At 41.9% G+C, this 20294-nt stretch overlaps 1 protein-coding gene across 1 annotated transcript in view; it reads left to right on the top strand.

The window, feature by feature from the left end:
• Positions 1-20294, top strand: part of MTMR12 (myotubularin related protein 12) — a 451425-nt gene that overhangs the window by 264466 nt on the left and 166665 nt on the right. Inside the window, exons 11-13 of the mRNA XM_053699664.1 lie at positions 7681-7756; positions 14266-14372; positions 15732-15856. Coding sequence (XP_053555639.1) covers positions 7681-7756; positions 14266-14372; positions 15732-15856 — 308 coding nt within the window. The remainder of the gene's footprint in view (positions 1-7680; positions 7757-14265; positions 14373-15731; positions 15857-20294) is intronic.

Here is a 20294-nt window from a genome sequence, read left to right as displayed (position 1 = left end):
GTCACCACGGTATCATATGATTTCTCCTATGCAAATATTCCTCCTTTACATCGGTCGAATGACTGGGGAAGGCGGAGCCTAGGAGGGATCATGTGACCAGCTTTGCTGGGCTCTTTGCCATTTCCTGTTGGGGAAGAGAATATCCCACAAGTAAGGATGACGCCGTGGACCGGACACACCGTTGGAGAAAGTAATTTATCAGGTAAACATAAATTCTGTTTTTTCCAATACCTAAAAGGCTTACAGAAATTATTAGTAAGGAGTGGGATAGGCCCGGTGTGCCCTTTTCCCCACCTCCTATATTTAGAAAAATGTTTCCAATAGATGCCACTACACGGGACTTATGGCAGACTGTCCCTAAGGTGGAGGGAGCAGTTTCTACTTTAGCAAAGCGTACCACTATCCCGGTTGAGGACAGTTGTGCTTTTTCAGATCCAATGGATAAAAAATTAGAGGGTTACCTTAAGAAAATGTTTATTCAACAAGGTTTTATTTTACAGCCCCTTGCATGCATTGCGCCTGTCACTGCTGCGGCGGCATTCTGGTTTGAGGCCCTGGAAGAGGCCATCCATACAGCTCCATTGACTGAAATTGTTGACAAGCTTAGAACTCTTAAGCTAGCTAACTCATTTGTTTCTGATGCCATTGTTCATTTGACTAAACTAACGGCTAAGAATTCCGGATTCGCCATCCAGGCGCATAGGGCGCTATGGCTCAAATCCTGGTCAGCTGATGTGACTTCAAAGTCTAAATTACTCAACATTCCTTTCAATGGGCAGACCTTATTCGGGCCTCGTTTGAAAGAAATTATTGCTGACATTACTGGAGGTAAGGGTCATACCCTTCCTCAGGACAGGGCCAAATCAAAGGCCAAACAGTCTAATTTTCGTGCCTTTCGAAATTTCAAGGCAGGTGCAGCATCAACTTCCTATGCTTCAAAACAAGAGGGAACTTTTGCTCAATCCAAGCAGGCCTGGAAACCTAACCAGTCCTGGAACAAGGGCAAGCAGGCCAGAAAGCCTGCTGCTGCCTCTAAGACAGCATGAAGGAGCGGCCCCCTATCCGACAACGGATCTAGTAGGGGGCAGACTCTCTCTCTTCGCCCAGGCGCGGGCAAGAGATGTTCAGGATCCCTGGGCGTTGGAGATCATATCTCAGGGATATCTTCTGGACTTCAAAGCTTCTCCTCCACAAGGGAGATTTCACCTTTCAAGATTATCTGCAAACCAGATAAAGAAAGAGGCATTCCTAAGCTGCGTACAAGATCTTCTTGTAATGGGAGTGATCCATCCAGTTCCGCAGACGGAACAAGGACAGGGGTTTTATTCAAATCTGTTTGTGGTTCCCAAAAAAGAGGGAACCTTCAGACCAATTTTGGATTTAAAGATCCTAAACAAATTCCTCAGAGTTCCGTCATTCAAGATGGAAACTATTCGAACCATTTTACCCATGATCCAAGATGGTCAGTACATGACCACAGTGGACTTAAAGGATGCCTACCTTCACATTCCGATTCACAAGAATCATCATCAGTTCCTGAGGTTTGCCTTTCTAGACAGGCATTACCAATTTGTAGCTCTTCCATTCGGGTTGGCTACAGCCCCAAGAATTTTTACAAAGGTTCTGGGCTCACTTCTGGCGGTCCTAAGACCGCGAGGCATAGCGGTGGCTCCTTACCTGGACGACATCCTGATAAAGGCGTCAAGCTTTCAAATTGCCAAATCTCATACAGAGATAGTTCTGGCATTCCTGAGGTCGCATGGGTAGAAAGTGAACGAAGAAAAGAGTTCTCTATCTCCTCTCACAAGGGTTTCCTTCCTAGGGACTCTAATAGATTCTGTAGAAATGAAAATTTACCTGGCGGAGTCCAGGTTATCAAAACTTCTAAATGCTTGCCGTGTTCTTCACTCCATTCCGCGCCCCACGGTGGCTCAGTGCATGAAAGTAATCTGCTTAATGGTAGCGGCGAGGGACATAGTGCCATTCGCGCGCCTGCATCTCAGACCGCTGCAATTATGCATGCTCAGTCAGTGGAATGGGGATTACACAGATTTGTCCCTTCTACTAAATGTGGGTCAGGAAACCAGAGATTCTCTTCTCTGGTGGTTATCTCGGGCCCATCTGTCCAAGGGTATGACCTTTCGCAGACCAGATTGGACAATTGTAACAACAGATGCCAGCCTTCTAGGTTGTGGTGCAGTCTGGAACTCCCTGAAGGCTCAAGGTTCATGGACTCCGGAGGAGAAACTCCTCCCAATAAATATTCTGGAGTTAAGAGCAATATTCAATGCTCTTCTGGCTTGGCCTCAGCTAGCAACACTGAGGTTCATCAGATTTCAGTCGGACAACATCACGACTGTGGCTTACATCAACCATCAAGGGGGAACCAGGAGTTCCCTAGCGATGTCAGAAGTCTCCAAGATAATTCGCTGGGCAGAGACTGACTCTTGCCACCTGTCAGCGATCCATATCCCAGGTGTAGAGAACTGGGAGGCGGATTTTCTAAGTCGTCAGACTTTTCATCCGGGGGAATGGGAACTCCATCCGGAGGTGTTTGCTCAATTGGTTCTCCGTTCGGGCAAACCAGAATTGGATCTCATGGCGTCTCGCCAGAACGCCAAGCTTCCTTGTTACGGATCCAGGTCCAGGGACCCAGAAGCGACACTGATAGATGCTCTAGCAGCGCCTTGGTTCTTCAACCTGGCTTATGTGTTTCCACCGTTTCCTTTGCTCCCTCGTCTGATTGCCAAAATCAAACAGGAAAGAGCATCTGTGATATTGATAGCGCCTGCGTGGCCATGCAGGACCTGGTATGCAGACCTAGTGGACATGTCATCCTTCCACCATGGACTCTGCCTCTGAGACAAGACCTTCTAATACAAGGTCCTTTTAATCATTCGAATCTACTTTCTCTGAGTCTGACTGCATGGAGATTGAACGCTTGATCCTATCAAAGCGTGGCTTCTCCGAGTCAGTAATTGATACCTTAATACAGGCACGAAAGCCTGTCACCAGGAAAATTTACCACAAGATATGGCGTAAATATCTTCATTGGTGTGAATCCAAGAATTACTCATGGAGTAGGGTTAGGATTCCTAGGATATTGTCCTTCCTCCAAGAGGGTTTGGACAAAGGATTATCAGCTAGTTCTTTAAAGGGACAGATTTCTGCTCTGTCTATTCTTTTACACAAGCGTCTGGCAGAAGTTCCAGACGTTCAGGCATTTTGTCAGGCTTTAGTTAGAATTAAGCCTGTGTTTAAACCTGTTGCTCCTCCATGGAGCTTAAACTTGGTTCTTAAAGTTCTTCAAGGGCTTCCGTTTGAACCCCTTCATTCTATTGATATCAAACTTCTTTCATGGAAAGTTCTTTTTCTGATGGCTATTTCCTCGGCTCGAAGAGTCTCAGAGTTATCTGCCTTACATTGTGATTCTCCTTATCTGATCTTTCATTCAGATAAAGTTGTTCTTCGTACAAAACCTGGGTTTTTACCTAAGGTGGTTTCTAACAAGAATATCAATCAAGAGATTGTTGTTCCATCATTATGTCCTAATCCTTCTTCAAAGAAGGAACGTCTTTTGCATAATCTAGATGTAGTCCGTGCCTTGAAGTTTTACTTACAGGCTACTAAAGATTTTTGCCAAACATCTAACCTGTTTGTTGTTTACTCTGGACAGAGGAGAGGTCAGAAGGCCTCGGCAACCTCTTTCTTTTTGGCTTCGGAGTATAATCCGTTTAGCCTATGAGACTGCTGGACAGCAGCCTCCTGAAAGGATTACAGCTCATTCTACTAGAGCTGTGGCTTCCACCTGGGCCTTTAAAAATGAGGCCTCTGTTGAACAGATTTGCAAGGCTGCAACTTGGTCTTCGCTTCATACTTTTTCCAAATTTTACAAATTTGATACTTTTGCTTCTTTGGAGGCTGTTTTTGGGAGAGGTTCTACAGGCAGTGGTTCCTTCCGTTTAAGTTCCTGCCTTGTCCCTCCCATCATCCGTGTACTTTAGCTTTGGTATCCCACAAGTAATGGATGATCCGTGGACTGGATACACTTAACAAGAGAAAACATAATTTATGCTTACCTGATAAATTTATTTCTCTTGTAGTGTATCCAGTCCACGGCCCGCCCTGTCCTTTTCAGGCAGGTCTAAATTTTAATTAAACTACAGTCACCACTGCACCCTATGGTTTCTCCTTTCTCGGCTTGTTTCGGTCGAATGACTGGATATGGCAGTGAGGGGAGGAGCTATATAGCAGCTCTGCTGTGGGTGATCCTCTTGCAACTTCCTGTTGGGAAGGAGAATATCCCACAAGTAATGGATGATCCGTGGACTGGATACACTACAAGAGAAATAAATTTATCAGGTAAGCATAAATTATGTTTTTAAAGGGACATGAAACCCAAAAAATGTATATCATGATTTAGATAGCACATACAATTATAAACAACTTTCCTATTAACTTCTATTATAAAATTAGCCTTTCTTAAAGGGACATTAAACACCTAATGAAAATTGCTGAAACCTACTTTTTCTTATAAATAAAAATAAAATAATCACTGCTGTTTATTTTATCTGTTCCTCTTACCCCAAACTTTTCAAAGGGATTGTTTTGAAATAGTGTTGAGCCAGTGCAAAATTTCCTATGTAAGCTGCCATATTGTAGCGTGTGTTACAGGGCTCAGTAGTCACATGACACAGCATATTGGCTGTTACATACAGTACTTAAAGGAATATAACATTTGCCTGCAGCGTGTGAGCTGCAGTGAGACACATTTATTTCTCAGTCAGGGTGTAAATAGATTTAATTTGCCAGTCTATTGTATATAATACACATTATGCAGCAAATGCTAAGTGCATTACTTATGTTTTTAACTTCCCAACACACATTTATATTTTTTGAAACTCCACAAGTTTTCTGCTCTAAGCAGTGCGTTCAGGCACTGTTATTGTCAATTACTGACATGCTCCAGGAGGGGGAGAGGGAGGGGGAAGCTATAACGGAATGGAGTGAAGTTTGTTTGTGCAGATGATTTCTGCTTTTCATGCTTGATGATTTCTGCTTTCTTTCATGTAATTAGCAAGAGTCCATAAGCTAGTGACGTATGGGATATACATTCCTACCAGGAGGGGCAAAGTTTCCCAAACCTCAAAATGCCTACAAATACACCCCTCACCACACCCACAAATCAGTTTTACAAACTTTGCCTCCCATGGAGGTGGTGAAGTAAGTTTGTGCTAGATTCTACGTTGATATGCGCTTCGCAGCAGGCTGGAGCCCGGTTTTCCTCTCAGAGTGCAGTGAATGTCAGAGGGATGTGAAGAGAGTATTGCCTATTTGAATTCAATGGTCTCCTTCTACGGGATCTATTTCATAGGTTCTCTGTTATCGGTCGTAGAGATTCATCTCTTACCTCCCTTTTCAGATCGACGATATACTCTTATGTACCATTAGCTCTACTGATTCTCGTTTCAGTACTGGTTTGGCTTTCTACTGCATGTAGATGAGTGTCCTGGGGTAAGTAAGCCTTATTTTTTGTGACACTCTAAGCTATGGTTGGGCACTTTTATATAAAGTTCTAAATATATGTGTTTAAACATTTATTTTCCTTGATTCAGGATGTTCAATATTCCTTATTTCAGACAGTCAGTTTCATTATTGGGATAATGCATATGAATTAAAACATTTTTTCCTACCTTAAAAATTGACTTTTTTCCCTGTGGGCTGTTAGGCTCGCGGGGGCTGAAAATGCTTCATTTTATTGCGTCATTCTTGGCGCAGACTTTTTTGGCGCAAAAAAATTTCTTTGTCATTTCCTGCGTCATGTTTTTGACGTTTTTCGCGCCAAAAAAGTCGGCGTCACCGGATGTGGCGTCATTTTTGGCGCCAAAGCATTTAGGCGCCAAATAATGTGGGCGTCTTTTTTGGCGCTAAAAAATATGGGCGTCATTTTTGTCTCCACATTATTTAAGTCTAGTTGTTTATTTGCTTCTGGTTGCTAGAAGCTTGTTCATTGGCATTGTTTTCCCATTCCTGAAACTGTCATTTAAGGAATTTGATAAATTTTGCTTTATATGTTGTTTTTTCTATTACATATTGCAAGATGTTTCAGATTGACCCTGAATCAGAAGCTACTTCTGGAAAATCACTGCCTGATGCTGGATCTACCAAAGTTAAGTGTATTTGCTGTAAACTTGTGGTAACTGTCCCCCCGGCTGTTGTTTGTGATGATAGCTTAGTTTTTTGTTTAGCAAGGATCGTTGGTATGCATTATTTATCAGTGACAGGAGTAGATCACACTGATAAATAATGCATACCAACAATCCTTGCTAAACGAACACTAAGCTGTCAGCCCTTAGTGATTCACATTACCAGGATCAAAGGTCATGAAAAGCAGAAATCATCTGCACAAACAAACTTCACTCCGTTCCGTTATAGCTTCCCCCTCCCTCTCCCCCTCCTGGAGCATGTCAGTAATTGACAATAACAGTGCCTGAACGCACTGCTTAGAGCAGAAAACTTGTGGAGTTTCAAAAAATATAAATGTGTGTTGGGAAGTTAAAAACATAAGTAATGCACTTAGCATTTGCTGCATAATGTGTATTATATACCATAAACTGGCAAATTAAATCTATTTACACCCTGACTGAGAAATAAATGTGTCTCACTGCAGCTCACACGCTGCAGGCAAATGTTATATTCCTCTAAGTACTGTATGTAACAGCCAATATGCTGTGTCATGTGACTACTGAGCCCTGTAACACACGCTACAATATGGCAGCTTACATAGGAAATTTTGCACTGGCTCAACACTCTATTTCAAAACAATCCCTTTGAAAAGTTTGGGGTAAGAGGAACAGATAAAATAAACAGCAGTGATTTTTTTATTTATAAGAAAAAGTAGGTTTTGGGGATTATTAGATGACAAGTGTTAAGGGTCCCTTTAAAGGAGCCGCAATGCACTACTGAGAGCTAGCTGAGCACATCAAGTGAACCAATGACAAGAGGCTTATATGTGCAGCCACCAATCAGCAGCTATCTCCCTGTGGTGCATTGCTGCTCCTGACCCTTCCTAAGTATACTTTTCAACAAAGGATACCTAGACAACAAAGCAAATTAGATAAAAGTAGTACATTGGAAAGTTGTTAAAAATTGTATGCTCAATAAAAGAAGCATTTTGGGTTTCATGTCCCTTTAACTATTTCATCTAATATTATATATTCATTTAAAGATATATATATATTAAAATAACACAGATGTTAAATATATTATTGTGAAAATGTAAGCTTACATCACTTTAAACTGTGAGGTTAAATAAACAGCATTGCAGTGTCGCTAGAGCTATGATGACAAACCTACAATCTCTCAGTGTAGAAGTGATAACCATATACAAATGAAGCTAAAGGTTAGCTGTTATAGTTAACACCATTCTGGACTAGGTATAAAAATATCAGACTTCACCTGAGTCACTCTCGCATATTAATTCCTCTCTGGGATTGTTAATGGAATTGGCACTGTTCTCAATACCATGACATCATGTCTGCTACAATGGTGGCACCAGTTTTATGACATTTCATGTCTTCTTGTGCTTCTTTATAGAAAAAACACTGTGGGTGAAAAAAAGTTTTTAAGTATTTTTGTAGCTGATAAAAGTACTTTATTCTCCTTCTTTTTTTTATCTAGATTACCTAAATATTTTGTTGTACCAGTTTCTCTGTCGGAGGACAGTATGTTTCAGTTCAAAGGAAGAGGTATACCTGTAAGTAGTTTGTTCCATCTTAATTGTCTGTAATATTGTACCCTTTAAATGCATTGGCAAACAATGGTCTAAAGTCACAAAGATACACCATACACTTAAAGTGAAGGTCCATTTCTCCAACATAGGTGTGTCCGGTCCACGGCGTCATCCTTACTTGTGGGATATTCTCTTCCCCAACAGGAAATGGCAAAGAGCCCAGCAAAGCTGGTCACATGATCCCTCCTAGGCTCCGCCTACCCCAGTCATTCTCTTTGCCGTTGTACAGGCAACATCTCCACGGAGATGGCTTAGAGTTTTTTAGTGTTTAACTGTAGTTTTTATTATTCAATCAAGAGTTTGTTATTTTGAAATAGTGCTGGTATGTACTATTTACTCAGAAACAGAAAAGCGATGAAGATTTCTGTTTGTATGAGGAAAATGATTTTAGCAACCGTCACTAAAATCCATGGCTGTTCCACACAGGACTGTTGAGAGCAATTAACTTCAGTTGGGGGAACAGTGTGCAGTCTCTTGCTGCTTGAGGTATGACACATTCTAACAAGACGATGTAATGCTGGAAGCTGTCATTTTCCCTATGGGATCCGGTAAGCCATGTTTATTCAGCAAGTAAATAAGGGCTTCACAAGGGCTTATTAAGACTGTAGACTTTTTCTGGGCTAAATCGATTCATTATTAACACATATTTAGCCTTGAGGAATCATTTTATCTGGGTATTTTGATATAATAATATCGGCAGGCACTGTATTAGACACCTTATTCTTTAGGGGCTTTCCCAAAGCATAGGCAGAGCCTCATTTTCGCGCCGGTGTTGCGCACTTGTTTTTGAGAGGCATGGCATGCAGTCGCATGTGAGAGTAGCTCTGATACTTAGAAAAGACTTTCTGAAGGCGTCATTTGGTATCGTATTCCCCTTTGGGCTTGGTTGGGTCTCAGCAAAGCAGATACCAGGGACTGTAAAGGGGTTAAAGTTCAAAACGGCTCCGGTTCCGTTATTTTAAGGGTTAAAGCTTCCAAATTTGGTGTGCAATACTTTTAAGGCTTTAAGACACTGTGGTGAAAATTTGGTGAATTTTGAACAATTCCTTCATGTTTTTTCGCAATTGCAGTAATAAAGTGTGTTCAGTTTAAAATTTAAAGTGACAGTAACGGTTTTATTTTAAGACTTTTTTGTACTTTGTTATCAAGTTTATGCCTGTTTAACATGTCTGAACTACCAGATAGACTGTGTTCTGAATGTGGGGAAGCCAGAATTCCTATTCATTTAAATAAATGTGATTTATGTGATAATGACAATGATGCCCAAGATGATTCCTCAAGTGAGGGGAATAAGCATGGTACTGCATCATTCCCTCCTTCGTCTACACGAGTCTTGCCCACTCAGGAGGCCCCTAGTACATCTAGTGCGCCAATACTCCTTACTATGCAACAATTAACGGCTGTAATGGATAATTCTGTCAAAAACATTTTAGCCAAAATGAACACTTATCAGCGTAAGCGCGGCTGCTCTGTTTTAGATACTGAAGAGCATGACGACGCTGATAATAATATTTCCGAAGGGCCCCTAACCCAGTCTGATGGGGCCAGGGAGGTTTTGTCTGAGGGAGAAATTACTGATTCAGGGAACATTTCTCAACAGGCTGAACCTGATGTGATTGCATTTAAATTTAAGTTGGAACATCTCCGCATTCTGCTTAAGGAGGTATTATCCACTTTGGATGATTGTGACAAGTTGGTCATCCCAGAGAAACTATGTAAAATGGACAAGTTCCTAGAGGTGCCGGGGCTCCCAGAAGCTTTTCCTATACCCAAGCGGGTGGCGGACATTGTTAACAAGGAATGGGAAAGGCCCGGTATTCCTTTCGTCCCTCCCCCCATATTTAAAAAATTGTTTCCTATGGTCGACCCCAGAAAGGACTTATGGCAGACAGTCCCCAAGGTCGAGGGAGCGGTTTCCACTTTAAACAAACGCACCACTATACCCATAGAGGATAGTTGTGCTTTCAAAGATCCTATGGATAAAAAATTAGAAGGTTTGCTTAAAAAGATGTTTGTTCAGCAAGGTTACCTTCTACAACCAATTTCATGCATTGTCCCTGTCGCTACAGCCGCATGTTTCTGGTTCGATGATCTGATAAAGGCGGTCGATAGTGAGTCTCCTCCTTTTGAGGAGATTATGGACAGAATCAATGCTCTCAAATTGGCTAATTCTTTCACCCTAGACGCCACTTTGCAATTGGCTAGGTTAGCGGCTAAGAATTCTGGGTTTGCTATTGTGGCGCGCAGAGCGCTTTGGTTGAAATCTTGGTCGGCTGATGCGTCTTCCAAGAACAAGCTACTTAACATTCCTTTCAAGGGGAAAACGCTGTTTGGCCCTGACTTGAAAGAGATTATCTCTGATATCACTGGGGGTAAGGGCCACGCCCTTCCTCAGGATCGGCCTTTCAAGGCAAAAAATAAACCTAATTTTCGTCCCTTTCGTAGAAACGGACCAGCCCAAGGTGCTACGTCCTCTAAGCAAGAGGGTAATACTTCTCAAGCCAAGCCAGCTTGGAGACCAATGCAAGGCTGGAACAAGGGAAAGAAGGCCAAGAAACCTGCCACTGCTACCAAGACAGCATGAAAGGTTGGCCCCCGATCCGGGACCGGATCTGGTGGGGGGCAGACTCTCTCTCTTCGCTCAGGCTTGGGCAAGAGATGTTCTGGATCCTTGGGCGCTAGAAATAGTCTCCCAAGGTTATCTTCTGGAATTCAAGGGACTTCCCCCAAGGGGGAGGTTCCACAGGTCTCAGTTGTCTTCAGACCACATAAAAAGACAGGCATTCTTACATTGTGTAGAAGACCTGTTAAAAATGGGAGTGATTCATCCTGTTCCATTAAGAGAACAAGGGATGGGGTTCTACTCCAATCTGTTCATAGTTCCCAAAAAAGAGGGAACGTTCAGACCAATCTTAGATCTCAAGATCTTAAACAAGTTTCTCAAGGTTCCATCGTTCAAGATGGAAACCATTCGAACTATTCTTCCTTCCATCCAGGAAGGTCAATTCATGACCACGGTGGATTTAAAGGATGCGTATCTACATATTCCTATCCACAAGGAACATCATCGGTTCCTAAGGTTCGCATTCCTGGACAAACATTACCAGTTCGTGGCGCTTCCTTTCAGATTAGCCACTGCTCCAAGGATTTTCACAAAAGTACTAGGGTCCCTTCTAGCTGTGCTAAGACCAAGGGGCATTGCTGTAGTACCTTACTTGGACGACATTCTGATTCAAGCGTCGTCCCTTCCTCAAGCAAAGGCTCACACGGACATTGTCCTGGCCTTTCTCAGATCTCACGGATGGAAAGTGAACGTGGAAAAGAGTTCTCTATCCCCGTCAACAAGGGTTCCCTTCTTGGGAACAATAATAGACTCCTTAGAAATGAGGATTTTTCTGACAGAGGCCAGAAAAACAAAACTTCTAGACTCTTGTCGGATACTTCATTCCGTTCCTCTTCCTTCCATAGCTCAGTGCATGGAAGTGATCGGGTTGATGGTAGCGGCAATGGACATAGTTCCTTTTGCGCGCATTCATCTAAGACCATTACAACTGTGCATGCTCAGTCAGTGGAATGGGGACTATACAGACTTGTCTCCGAAGATACAAGTAAATCAGAGGACCAGGGACTCACTCCGTTGGTGGCTGTCCCTGGACAACCTGTCACAAGGGATGACATTCCGCAGACCAGAGTGGGTCATTGTCACGACCGACGCCAGTCTGATGGGCTGGGGCGCGGTCTGGGGATCCCTGAAAGCTCAGGGTCTTTGGTCTCGGGAAGAATCTCTTCTGCCGATAAATATTCTGGAACTGAGAGCGATATTCAATGCTCTCAAGGCTTGGCCTCAGCTAGCGAGGGCCAAGTTCATACGGTTTCAATCAGACAACATGACAACTGTTGCGTACATCAACCATCAGGGGGGAACAAGGAGTTCCCTAGCGATGGAAGAAGTGACCAAAATCATTCTATGGGCGGAGTCTCACTCCTGCCACCTGTCTGCTATCCACATCCCAGGAGTGGAAAATTGGGAAGCGGATTTTCTGAGTCGTCAGACATTGCATCCGGGGGAGTGGGAACTCCATCCGGAAATCTTTGCCCAAGTCACTCAGCTGTGGGGCATTCCAGACATGGATCTGATGGCCTCTCGTCAGAACTTCAAAGTTCCTTGCTACGGGTCCAGATCCAGGGATCCCAAGGCGGCTCTAGTGGATGCACTAGTAGCACCTTGGACCTTCAAACTAGCTTATGTGTTCCCGCCGTTTCCTCTCATCCCCAGGCTGGTAGCCAGGATCAATCAGGAGAGGGCGTCGGTGATCTTGATAGCTCCTGCGTGGCCACGCAGGACTTGGTATGCAGATCTGGTGAATATGTCATCGGCTCCACCTTGGAAGCTACCTTTGAGACGAGACCTTCTTGTTCAGGGTCCGTTCGAACATCCGAATCTGGTTTCACTCCAGCTGACTGCTTGGAGATTGAACGCTTGATTTTATCGAAGCGAGGGTTCTCAGATTCTGTTATCGATACTCTTGTTCAGGCCAGAAAGCCTGTAACTAGAAAGATTTACCACAAAATTTGGAAAAAATATATCTGTTGGTGTGAATCTAAAGGATTCCCTTGGGACAAGGTTAAGATTCCTAGGATTCTATCCTTCCTTCAAGAAGGATTGGAAAAGGGATTATCTGCAAGTTCCCTGAAGGGACAGATTTCTGCCTTGTCGGTGTTACTTCACAAAAAACTGGCTGCTGTGCCAGATGTTCAAGCCTTTGTTCAGGCTCTGGTTAGAATTAAGCCTGTTTACAAACCTTTGACTCCTCCTTGGAGTCTCAATTTAGTTCTTTCAGTTCTTCAGGGGGTTCCGTTTGAACCCTTGCATTCCGTTGATATTAAGTTATTATCTTGGAAAGTTTTGTTTTTAGTTGCAATTTCTTCTGCCAGAAGAGTTTCAGAATTATCTGCTCTGCAGTGTTCTCCTCCTTATCTGGTGTTCCATGCAGATAAGGTGGTTTTACGTACTAAACCTGGTTTTCTTCCAAAAGTTGTTTCTAACAAAAACATTAACCAGGAGATTATCGTACCTTCTCTGTGTCCGAAACCAGTTTCAAAGAAGGAACGTTTGTTGCACAATTTGGATGTTGTTCGCGCTCTAAAATTCTATTTGGATGCTACAAAGGATTTTAGACAAACATCTTCCTTGTTTGTTGTTTATTCCGGTAAAAGGAGAGGTCAAAAAGCAACTTCTACCTCTCTCTCTTTTTGGATTAAAAGCATCATCAGATTGGCTTACGAGACTGCCGGACGGCAGCCTCCTGAAAGAATCACAGCTCATTCCACTAGGGCTGTGGCTTCCACTTGGGCCTTCAAGAACGAGGCTTCTGTTGATCAGATATGTAGGGCAGCGACTTGGTCTTCACTGCACACTTTTACCAAATTTTACAAGTTTGATACTTTTGCTTCTTCTGAGGCTATTTTTGGGAGAAAGGTTTTGCAAGCCGTGGTGCCTTCCATTTAGGTGACCTGATTTGCTCCCTCCCTTCATCCGTGTCCTAAAGCTTTGGTATTGGTTCCCACAAGTAAGGATGACGCCGTGGACCGGACACACCAATGTTGGAGAAAACAGAATTTATGTTTACCTGATAAATTACTTTCTCCAACGGTGTGTCCGGTCCACGGCCCGCCCTGGTTTTTTTAATCAGGTCTGATGATTTATTTTCTTTAACTACAGTCACCACGGTACCATATGGTTTCTCCTATGCAAATATTCCTCCTTAACGTCGGTCGAATGACTGGGGTAGGCGGAGCCTAGGAGGGATCATGTGACCAGCTTTGCTGGGCTCTTTGCCATTTCCTGTTGGGGAAGAGAATATCCCACAAGTAAGGATGACGCCGTGGACCGGACACACCGTTGGAGAAAGTAATTTATCAGGTAAACATAAATTCTGTTTTTTATGAATTAGTGCCCGGTTTTTAATAAACCTATTAAAAACAAGGGCACTTTAATTCATCAAAATTGACATTTCACTGTTTACTTCAAAAACGTACCTTTTAATCCTTGCAGCAGCTCCAGCGATTCCCCCGGCTGTCGGAAGCCTCGGTAGACGTCAGAAATGACGAATCAGGCTTCCTCCAATCACAGCTTCCCCCCCGGGGGAATCTTGGCCTGATGCAACGCTGTGATTGGAGGAAGCCGGATTCGTCATTTTGGACCCGAGAAGACTGCTTGTGACGGGCGGAGGAAGTGCTGGAGCGGCTGCCAGGATTAAAAGGTACGTTTTTGAAGAAAACGAGTGAAATGTCAATTTTGATGAATTAAAGTGCCCTTGTTTTTAATAGGTTTATTAAAAACTGGGCACTAATTCATCAAAATGGACCTACACTTTAAATAAGTAAATCTTCTGTGTGTGGGTTATAAAAAATGTATTCATATTGTCATTTGGTTTAAATATGAAATCTAACAATTCTTCATCTGTATTTAGATTTGGTGCTGGTCTTGTCATAATGGTTCTGCCCTTTTAAAAATGGCTTCGCTTCCAAGAGAAGTGGATGATGTGACCATGCAGCAGCAGAGATCATTTCTAGAGGGGTTTGTAACATTTTAAGTAGATTTTTCCTTTAAATCGTTGTCTTTTACATGCATAGGCTGCTTGACCATTTTTAATTTTCCTAATTTTTGTAGTTACTACCTCTATGTATTGGTATTGCAAAACCACCAGTTATTTATTTTTATTTTACTTGGTTTAACCACGGGAGCCATCTTTGTGTCATGGTGCTCGACAAATTTTGGTTATACAGATGTTTATGGAATTCTAAATATCTCAGCTCAGGATGATCTTAGGTCCTTGGAACAAAAACTGTTCTCTAGATTCCATTACAATGTGCATGTACATATATAAAGGTTTTGTACATTCTTGATCCTTAGACATAGACCTTAAGTCCTAATGGAATGATGAAAATCGCTGAATTGAATTTATAATGGTAAGGGTTTGAGTCTCAGCCCTACATTTTTTTAGGGGGTCATGCTGTATGCCATGACACAAAGATGGCTGCTATGGTTATACCAAGTAAAATAAAAATAAAAAACTGGTGGTTTTGTAATACCAATACATAGAGGTAATCACTAAAAAAAAATAGGCAAATTAAAAATGGTCAATCAACCTATGTTGGACCACATGCGTTGTATTGACCGAAAGAACGTGCAGTGTATGAGTGTGCATGTTTTGTGAGCTCTGTATGTATAACATTGTTACATTGTTGAAAATACTGTAGCTGTATAATGATCGAGACATGTTCACGCCTCTGAACCTGCTTAGTTATCTTCCAATGGAACAGAGTTTAGCAAAGGAATACCCAAAGACAAAAATCTAGATATAAGATGCGCACTGATGCTAGAAATTGGGTATCTCGTTATTGATTACTCTTACAAAATAAGCAATACTATAATACACCACATTACCAAGCTAAATTGTCACTTAAATCGCAACGTATCACAGAGGATATTTAAACACTTGGCTCCAGTAGTGTCAATCTTCAATTGTATCACAATCCACTACACAGGAGCTAAGTTTCCACTTGATGTCTGTTACATAATCCTGGACGCAGCTTGTCCTGCAAAGGTGCCATTGTGGGCACTCAAGTGAAAATGTCAGCAATCTACAAAAAAGAGCACATATCGCATACTAGATTTACAGCAGTGTATAATGTATTAAAACAATGCCCACATTTGTATCTGCTTACTAGATCTATAAAAATTCAGGCACATCAAACATGTCCGCAGTCCACCCTGTACGTCATTAGTTACCCACTTTTGTATTATCTCCCTCCGGAATCCTCTTGGTATATGCAATGCTTGCGGTTCCTTAGAGTGATATTTCCTGTGTGTTCCTTAAGCACATAGTTAGCCAGTGTCAGTAGTGCATGTAATTTTTTTTTTTTTTGTATTCAGCATAGAGAGAACTCTTCATAGACCGCCATATGAGGAAGTCAGAACTGAGGATCTCTCTTCCTGTCTACCATCACTTTCAGAAATCCAGTTGGCATACAGCCGATTCAAGCAGCTATTTTTAATTGGTAAGAACAGAAACCATTCCTGTGTAATAGTTTGTATCATTTGTAAATGTACTGTGTGTTATTGCTGTGTTGGTTTACACAATGTAAGCACTGTTTCTATATAAATGCTGTGACATCTTGTGTTCTGTTTGCTGGTGGAAAAACTACATAAGGCTCACTTTATTATCTGGTTGCTGAATAAACAAAGAGAAACGTTTTCTTTGAGTTAGACAGTAATTTAAAGAGCATGCAGTTTTAAGTTTCCAATTTACTTCAATTATCAAAATGTACACACTTTCTAAGGCACCAGCTACTTTTGAGCATGTGCAAGAGTTCACAGTGTATACGTACGAGTCTGTGGTTTGCTGATAGCTGTTACATATTACAGGAGATAGCAAATTGAAGTAAATTTAGAAATTTGTCAGAAAAAAAAAATATCTACTACTCATTTAAAATTTAGTCTAAGTGCTATTGATTGTCTTTTTATTATGCACTTCTTAAATATGCAGTTGTACTGCATTTAAAGGGACACTATACCCAAATATTTTCTTTCATGATTAAGGTAGAGAATATAATTTTAAACAACATTCCAATTTACTTCTATTACCTAATTTGCTTTATTCTTTAGATATACTTTAATGAAGAAATAGCAATGCACACTGTGAACCAATCACAGGAGGCATCTATGTGCAACTACCAATCAGCAGCTACTAAGCATATCTAGATATGCTTTTCAGCAAAGAATATCAAGAGAATGAAGCAAAATAGATAATAGAAGTAAATTAGAAAGTTGTTTATAATTGTATGCTCTTTCTAAATCATGAAAGAAAAAATTTGGGTTTCATGTCCCTTTAATTGTCCTTTTAAGCTCAACATGTTATTCCCCATAAATAACAAAATATTCTGTAGTATACTATATGTGCGAGTGTTTATATATATATATATATATATATATATATATATATATATATATATATATACACATGCATACATTCATTCCCACACAAACAGTATATTAAACATTCACTTTACTTTTGTGCTGTCAGATTCATGTCTTAGCAGTAAATTGTTTTGCGTGTGTTTTTTGCTCGCTCACACTGCAGGAAATCACACCCATTTTATTGAAAATATTCCATGTGGTGAATATGTAAAATATGTGCAGGTGTGTTATGTTAGCTATTTAGTTTATTTTAAGTCTCATTAGAAGCTTTCATTGGCCACAGAAATAATCTTTAATATGTTTAAATAGCTGATCAGTTTATGGTTTCAGACTGCATTTCATAGCTACTTCTATTCTAAATGAACTATTGGTGAACCCTTACAAGGACTACATTGCTTTTATATCTATCTGGAGTAAGTCGTATGAAAAAAATAAAGCATAATTTGATCAAGGATCAAAATAAAAGCTCAGAGCTAATGGGAAACCTGGTCTTAAAACGTATAATGGGTTTTGATCAGCTAATGGGGTTTTAGAGTGTCTCCCGGAATTGAGAATGGATAGATTTGGTGGTAACAAAACCATTTAGGGTACAGTTGCATTAGGTGACGATCCAATGAATAAGCCTTTTCATATGACTTAAAGATGTGCTGCAAAAAATATATAGTTTTAGAAAAAATAATCCTCCATAAAACGTTTAATCAATGAAATCTAACAAAATTGCAATATACATTTATCATTTATTTTACATGTTTTGCTATAAAATAAAACTATTGAACAGGTTTTACTCCACCCACCAAAGCTGAAGTTCAAATTTGTATATACTAGCTTTGTACTCTTTTAAAGGGGTATTAAACACTATATACATTTACTTCCTAATGGGAAAGAGTCCACAGCCGCATTCATTACTTGTGGGAAATAAGAACCTGGCCACCAGGAGGAGGCAAATACACACTAGCCAAAGGCTCAAATACTCCTCCCACTTCCCCTATCCCCCAGTCATTCTTTGCCTTTCGTTCCAGGCGGTTGGCAGAGAAGTGTCAGAAGTTTTAATTTTTAAAAGAAAATACTTTTATAAATTTTTACATAAAGTGAGTCTCTCATGGAGGGTAGTACTCTTCACAATGGGACAGGAGTTTTAAGTAGTCCTGTTAGTCTCTCAGTGAGGGCCTGGGCTAATGTTAGAGTCCGGAGATGCAGTGGGAGTTCTCTCTGCAACGCCACCCAACTCATATTAACAGCTCCTCTAGCACTTGGCGTTGCCAGACCTTCGCTTCGTAACCTGCTATCTTCTCTCAAGTCCATGATGGAGGTGACGCTACTATCCGTCACACTTGAAGGGCCGTGTTCCTGTTCCATGGCGTAGATTCCGGTAAGATAGTTTCATTTTATCAATATGAATGTTATGTTATGTGACAGATAGATTTGGGTCTCAGTGAGACTCCTCTGTTCGGATCTGGGAATCATGGGATAATTCCTTCCTTTGGGGGGATTTGTGAACAGGGTGGGGTTCTTTAATCATGTTTTCTATGTGATTTTCCTGCTTTGGCTATTAGCTCTGGGGCTGAGATGGGAGAATTGCTTGTAGGATTCAGTGGGGCCTAGTTGCTGCCTTTTTCTGGCGCGCTTTTTTGAACTTTACAGTTCACCTTATGACTGGTCGTTGTTACCTTCCGCATTCCTGTCCGTGTGGCGACTGCGAATTTCTGCTTCGTTTGGATCTGGTCATAGGAGGTGGTAAGTGCCCCAGCCATTGTGGGTGTCAGGTGCCGTTCGTGTTTTTTTTTTATATTGTCCTAATTCTCTTTTTTTTGTTTTAACCATGGAGGATTCTGAAGCTGAGACTGTTGTTGTTTCTGATTCCGATTCTTCCTCTTGTGAGGAAGGTGCTTCGGCCCCACTGACGCAGGTTTATCAGTCCTGTCTCTTGTGCCTTCTTAGAGCGCCTTGTTCCTCGGGGTCGGGCAGCCAGGGGCCTATTGAGCCATCAGCCTCTGGGGGCTCTGTTCCTCAAATGGCGGATTCCCAACAGCACTCTTCCTCTATATTTGCGGGTAACCCTAATGTTAATTTTTCCCTCCGCACAGGGTGGTTTTTTTCTCCTGTAGATGGCGGGTCATTTCCGCTTCAATATCTTGATGGCCCTGGTTCGCCTGCAGGATCCGGAGGTTTCTGCGTGGCTATGTTCGTGCCCCATTATCCCGGGTGTCCAGACTTCGGGTGGGTCTATTCAGTTTTCTCCGGGGGTGAATATTCCTCCATGTTGCACCTTTAGTTATCGGATTGCGCGGCTGCGCATTCTACTCAGTCGTCTTTACGACTTATTGGGGGATCCTCTCCTTTATTAGTCGGGGAATGGATCATCGAATGGTGCTCCGAGCTAGACTATTTGGGATGTTGATCATTTCCTGTCGGTCGCTCGTATCCTTTCCCAGAGTTTTTTTTTTTGGCGGATGCCTTCGGGCTGCCTTGTTTTCTTTCATCTGGTTAGGATACCTTTTTATTTTATTGTTCCCTCAGGAGTTTCTGGGATGGACTTGTTTTCTGTGACATGTTAGTAGTCTGTGCGGTTTTCAGTTTCTCAAGATAATTTTATTTCTCTTTTGGTCTGCGACTTGGTCGCATTTGACTGTTGATGCCCTTTTTTCTGGCATCCAGTGAGGCTTTCCGGAGTCTCCCGAGCTAGTTTGATCTGTCTTTTGGAAGACAGGGTTCTGGTTCGTTATCCCTCTACCTTGCTTCTTTCTTTGGGGCGTTGTTGGTCAGGGTTCCCTTATGGGGGCGTGTGTATGGGATCTGCCTTTTGGGCGATAGTGTGCTTCAAGTCCTGTTGGCTCGGTGATGTTGCATGGGGTTTTTACCCTGGCTTGGGACTGTCGTTTGTGTCCTTGGGGCCTTTTTTCTTGTTTTTTGCTCCCTGCCTTTGGATAATGCAGGACTTTTTTATTTATAGGATGTGGTTCCATCCTGGTGCCCTCAGATTGGGCTGCCTCTTACCCTCCCGTTCTTGGCATTCAGTGTCCTCTTTGGCTTGGGTATAATTTTTGTACAAGTAATGACTGCAGCTTTGGACTCTTTCCCATTTGGAAGAAAAACATAAATTATGCTTAACTGATAATTTAATTTTCTTCTGTGGGAAAGAGTCCACAGCCCCCCGCCCGTTATTTGATGCGTTTTTTCGTGTGTAGTCTTCTGGCACCCTTTCACCTTAATATTTCTTCCACTGATCCTTGTTCCTCGGCAGAATGACTGGGTGATAGGGGAAGTGGGAGGAGTATTTGAGCCTTTGACTGGTGTGTCTTTGCCTCCTCCTGGTGGCCAGGTTCTTATTTCCCACAAGTAATGAATGCGGCTGTGGATTCTTTCCCACGGAAGAAAATTATCAGGTAAGCATAATTTGTTTTTATAAGCCTAGAATGTCCCCCTCTAGTCATGGGTGCCGCCATTTTGAAATCTATATTTCACTACATTCCAGCGCTGACCCGTTTACACATGTGCAGCAACTCTCCCTCAGATACCTGC

This window comes from Bombina bombina, chromosome 2 (genome assembly GCF_027579735.1).
Source record: "Bombina bombina isolate aBomBom1 chromosome 2, aBomBom1.pri, whole genome shotgun sequence".
In the NCBI taxonomy this organism is placed as follows: Eukaryota; Metazoa; Chordata; class Amphibia; order Anura; family Bombinatoridae; genus Bombina; species Bombina bombina.
The sequence above is the reverse complement of the archived record's forward strand: the minus strand, read 5'-3'. Positions and strand labels throughout refer to the sequence as shown.